General features: G+C 38.9%; 1 protein-coding gene across 1 annotated transcript; it reads left to right on the top strand.

Moving 5' to 3' along the window:
* Positions 1-3,372: 3,372 nt before the first annotated feature.
* Positions 3,373-4,826, top strand: LOC125290058 (E3 ubiquitin-protein ligase TRIM17-like; the record flags this gene model as incomplete). The annotated part of the gene is made up of 2 exons (XM_048237088.1): positions 3,373-4,044; positions 4,757-4,826. Coding segments are annotated over exons 1-2 (475 nt in total), but the record flags the coding sequence as incomplete, so codon positions are not given.
* Between the last annotated feature and the right edge of the window lie 431 nt (positions 4,827-5,257).

Here is a 5,257-nt window from a genome sequence, read left to right as displayed (position 1 = left end):
TTCGCGTGCACTTGCTTTTACTTGGGAGCTTCTTTTTTCCTTCAGTACATCTTCCCCTTGTATGCTTTTTGTAACGCTTCTTATGACTTTCATCGCCTGGATGACAATGAATGAATTGAAGGAAGAAGAGGGAAGATGAATTACTGGTGGAAGAGGACTCAGATGATGAATCAGATGAAGTGGTGTGGTCAGAAGTTGTGGTATGCATATCTTGTCTGAAAAGAAACAATAAGAAAAAGGTGGACGGAAAAGTTTAATCAAGTTTAATCAAGAATCAAGTTTAAGTGAGAAGTTTCAGTACTCACATAACATTTGTCAGGTACAGCACAGGTACAAAGGTGTATGTGTGTCCATCCTCAAGACCAACATGGTGACAACATGAAAAAAAAGTTATACTTGATATTTGATATTATCGATGGAGTCTTCAAAGGGCTCTACTGTGTAAGGGTTAATGTATAGAATGCCAGTCATTATCGAAAAAATAAGCCCTGACAGGGCGACCCGGACCCCACTTATTATACGGCTACCTACCAACATAAGAGAAGACACTTCACCTGATGGGTCTTTAAATGTAGTTTTTACTGTTTTCATTGGCAAATGATGAGAAACAAACTTCACCAAACTCACTGAACTTGAATACATTCTTTAGAACGCAGCTGAACAACTGTCTGTAGATGTGAATCAGTGGCAAAAGGCCACTATCCTTGACAGCGGTCAATTATGCTTAGCATAAAAATTAACAGCGAGCATTAATGGAGCGTTCTACTTACATTTTGAAGACAAGGAATAATAAAATGTTTTTAATCCAAGTGGTGTTTGTTGTTAAGTGTCATATTGAGATAAAGTATTGACTTACCAGCCCCCTTGTTTTGCGAAGAGAGTCCCTTTTCAGCTTCTTGTTCTTCCTTATCAGGACTAGCTTTAAGGAGGAGCTCTGATACTGTTGGAGACATAGAGTTTCCTGAAAGACAGAAAGCAAGGAAGAAAAATTTAAATAAATAATAGGTAGAGCATGCTATGTTTCTGTAAAGGCACATCAATACTACATTCATGATTTGCTCTACATTTTGTTCACCATGCAGTATGCTGTTTTTTCACCAAAATACAGGCAGTATAAATCCACAATAAATGACAATAATAAACATAATAGGCTATTTGAAGATTTTGACAGACTACACATAATACAATTAGTCAGTTCTGCCCTTTGATGGCATATAGGCTTCAACAACTGTGAATGTTTACAGTGTAGGCTACATATGCTGAAAAGCATTTCTTAAATGGCTAATATATAAAATACATTTCGTTTTTCTTTGTTAATTATTTGATGGGTTGACATGCCCCTGAATATATAAGTGGTAATGGGATGGGTTAAGACCAACACACATAAAAAAGGTGGACCTCCTAGGCCCTCACGGTTCTCGAGATATTCACAGAAAACTGTCTCCGGCCACCTACAGGCCAGTTGGTGTATAGTAACATAAATTAATTTATTGTGTGGCCCCCATGAATGGAATTCCACAAAACTTGGCGTGCATACAGAGGGTGTCATAATGATCCTACACTTCCAATTTTGTGCAGTTTTGACTATGTTAGGTCACAGATACCTGCGATTACAACACCTCATTTTTACTTTTTTGTGTTTAACTAGGTGGCTATACATGAAATGAGTGGTTATGGAATGGGTTGACATGGCCCCTTGAGATCAACATACAAAAAAATGGTCCTCCTAAACCTTACGGTTCTCGAGATATTCACAGAAAACTGTGTCTGCCCTACCCTCCTTTCGGGGGGTGCACTCCAGCGGGGGCTACAGATCAAAACGAAAAAACGATGGTTCCATGCGTCCATATGGGGTAACATGCCCGTCCACCCCGGTCTTTCAGTGTCCCGGAAATCCTTGACGGAAATTTGGAAACATGTGAAAAAGAAAAAAAAAAAAAAAAAATCTGACTAAACCTATATGACCGCCGCTTAAACTCTTAGGGCGGTCATAATAACTTCGAGCAAGTTTGGAGAAAAGTCGGAGGTATGCATTTGTCAGGTAGGCTATGCTTTGTTGCGTGCATTAATTGCGCCGCGATGTTCCTCTATGACAGCAAAAAAGACTTTAAGATGAACATGAAGCAGGCTTGCCATGACAGAAACAATGATAGCCAGCCTTCAATGTCCTCTTTTGTCACTTCTCCAAGCATACACCTGAGAGCAAGGCAAGCAGGGACATAATTTTACGTTGTGACGTTTCTTCATTCGGATTCATTTGCAATCCATTCCATTCTGAATAAACAAACACAGTTTAGCCTACATTCTTCATCCTCTGTTGCATAATTCATTAATATAATTCTAAACGGATTTCTGAACGGACCCCTGAACTACAAGGACGGAAATGAGATGGCCATTCACTGAACCCTGAGCTACAAGGACAGCGATATGAGAAGGCCATCACTGAACCCTGAACTACAAGGACAGACATGACATGGGTTCATCTGACTTTAAAACAGTCAGTCAAAAAACTCAGCTGTTTGTAGGTTCATGGCATGTGTGTGTGTGTGTGTGTGTGTGTGTGTGTGTGAGGGAAGTGGAGACTTTACAGTCCTTATGACAGAAAGCAGGAAGTGCAGAGTTATCTTCAAGCACATGTAGTGAGAAGCTGTGAAACACATGTTGAACTGTTGTTGAAGGTAGAGGGTGAAGTGGGGAAAGCTTTACTTGCTGGGCATTTCCAGGTATGCTACTGGTAGGATAATGGTTTGATGCTAATATTTGTCAATAGTTTAATGTTAAATGCAAATTTTGATGGTAAGATAGCTAAAGTTAACATAGCTAAACTGCCTTGTGCTCATGTTAGCTCATGTAATAGCATGATAGTGGTAGCATGGCAGTAATGTGGCATTAAATGAATGTAAGGTTAAGGAGAACTTTATATTTGTTTGTATATTTAATGGTAGGCAGTTTTAAGTTTGTTTTCTCTTTTCTTGTAAAGGCTTTCAACCTGACGTAATCTGATGTAAACTGGCCTAATCTGACTTAAAAATCTAACTAATAACAAGTCGTAATTGAACACGAGAAGCTAACTAAATAAAATAAAGAAGAAAGATTAAAAAAGAAGCCGTTTGAGTTGATTCCAACTGATTTAACCCTGTTCATGGCCAAGGCCTTTTTCAAGTTTGGGCAGAAGTGAAGTAGAAAATCCCCTGAGAACTAGACAGTGTGTGTGCACATTTGAAGTTATAGGAAAGCTGTGTGACTGGAACGTCCCTAATTTGCATATGTTTGGCAGTCACACAGTATCAGGATACATTTAATTTCAAATTCAGTATGACAAATATGTCGTTCTGCAACCCTGTTGGTTCAGAGTGGATGTACACGGATGAAATGAAAGTTAAGCTGAACTCGTTTCACTGGAAATTAGCATTAAGCTGCTGTTGTTTAATTTCTTCAACTTCAGGAAAACACTTGAATCAATCACTTGTGTTTGGTGCTCAAGAGAAGACCAATCCACCCCTCAGACTGAACATCTGACTGAAGGAATAATTTTGCTTAAGGTCTCAGGACTCTACTTTCCATCAGGACTCAGGATTCTACTTTCCATCTGGACATCATTGTTAGGGGTCATCGCATACTTTACAGTGAGCTTAGAAAATGGCCTCCAAGCGTTCTCTCCCAGAAGAGGATTTCTCTTGTCCTGTGTGCCATGACATCTTCAAGGATCCTGTCATCATGAAGTGTAGTCACAGCATGTGTAATGTCTGTCTGCAGCAGTTCTGGAAAACTAAAGGCCATAAAGAGTGTCCCATCTGCAGGAAAAGATTCACAAATTCAAATCCACAACTTAACTTGGCGTTAAAGAACCTGTGTGAAAGCTACATACAGGAGAGAAGTCAGAGAGCTTCAGCAGAGTCTGAGGTGCTCTGCAGTCTGCACAGTGAGAAACTCAAGCTCTTCTGTCTGGAGGATAAACAGCCTGTGTGTCTGGTGTGTAGAGACTCAAGAGCACATAAGAATCACAACTTTAGTCCTGTTGTTGAGGTATCAAGGGATTATAAGGTAAGATCTGTTCCATGGTTTTATTTATTATATTATTTAATCTTTTTATATTGGATTACATGTCACTGGGGGTTTCATTCATGAAACCTTATATGAATAAGGCTTATAGAAGAAAGAAAATTACTAAACAAAGAATTATCACTCTCTGCACATTTGTGCGATCTCTAAATTGTCTGTTTCCAAATGGCACTCTGTGCTAAATCATACTATGAGGCAACATGAGCTATTCTGTCTGGGTGATACCTGGCCCAATTCATGAGATGATTAGATAGTTTAGGCTAGAAAACACTAATCCTGTGTAAAGCACTGTAGTCTATGATAATACATGTTTTAATTCAGGTACAAAATAATCTAATGCTGCAGCATCTTTACATGTTTTCTGTCAATCATATGCTGTGGAAGTGAGATGTTTTTTAAGTACAGTAATCACATGCAGGCACATGTACATGCACTTATAATATCAATAATATAATATCATGACAAAAATATCAAAGCTGAAACTGAAACTATCAAAATGTAAAGGATATTCAACCATTTGGGGAATTACACTCATTTTCCACCTCCCCTTGAGTTAAACAATTGATTCTTACCTTTCTCTAAATAGTAAGCTGTCATTGTACTTTGTCTTCCATCATGACAATGTACTGAATTTGAATTCAATGTTTATTTGAGTTGTTTTACAGCATAACTGTTGTATTCTTCTTTGTTTCAGGAGGAACTGAGGACACAGTTGGCCAAGCTGAAGGAGAAGATGAAGAAACATAAAGAAACTAAACTAACCTGTGATAAAACAGCAAAAACACATTAAGGTAAAGATAAGCCCTCACAGAGGGAATATTACAGTGGCAAATGTTATTTAACATAAACATGGTAATAACATTAGCACTTGCTCTTGACGCCTATTTGTTGAACACAGAGGCTGCTTGGTTGATGATTTTGTGTTCTCTGGTTTGGTTTAAGTTGTCTGTATTTGTTGGTAGAGGACCCACCCATCATGAGTGTGGAGGGGGGTGAGTCTGGGACACCAGGCACCACTGTTGAGCCTTCTGGAGGTGTCGTGGGCCTAATTCAATTGAAACACCTATGAAGGAAGGTGTCTGCTTCATAACCCCAGTAAAATGCTCTTGAAGGCTGTTCTGTTGGTGATGTTTTTGTCAGTGATTTGTTAGTGATTTTGGTTTTGACGGCAAATACCAAAGGATTTGGTTGTTGA

The sequence above is a fragment of the Alosa alosa genome, unplaced genomic scaffold (assembly GCF_017589495.1).
Source record: "Alosa alosa isolate M-15738 ecotype Scorff River unplaced genomic scaffold, AALO_Geno_1.1 AALO_1.0_unplaced_1030, whole genome shotgun sequence".
In the NCBI taxonomy this organism is placed as follows: Eukaryota; Metazoa; Chordata; class Actinopteri; order Clupeiformes; family Clupeidae; genus Alosa; species Alosa alosa.
The sequence above is the reverse complement of the archived record's forward strand: the minus strand, read 5'-3'. Positions and strand labels throughout refer to the sequence as shown.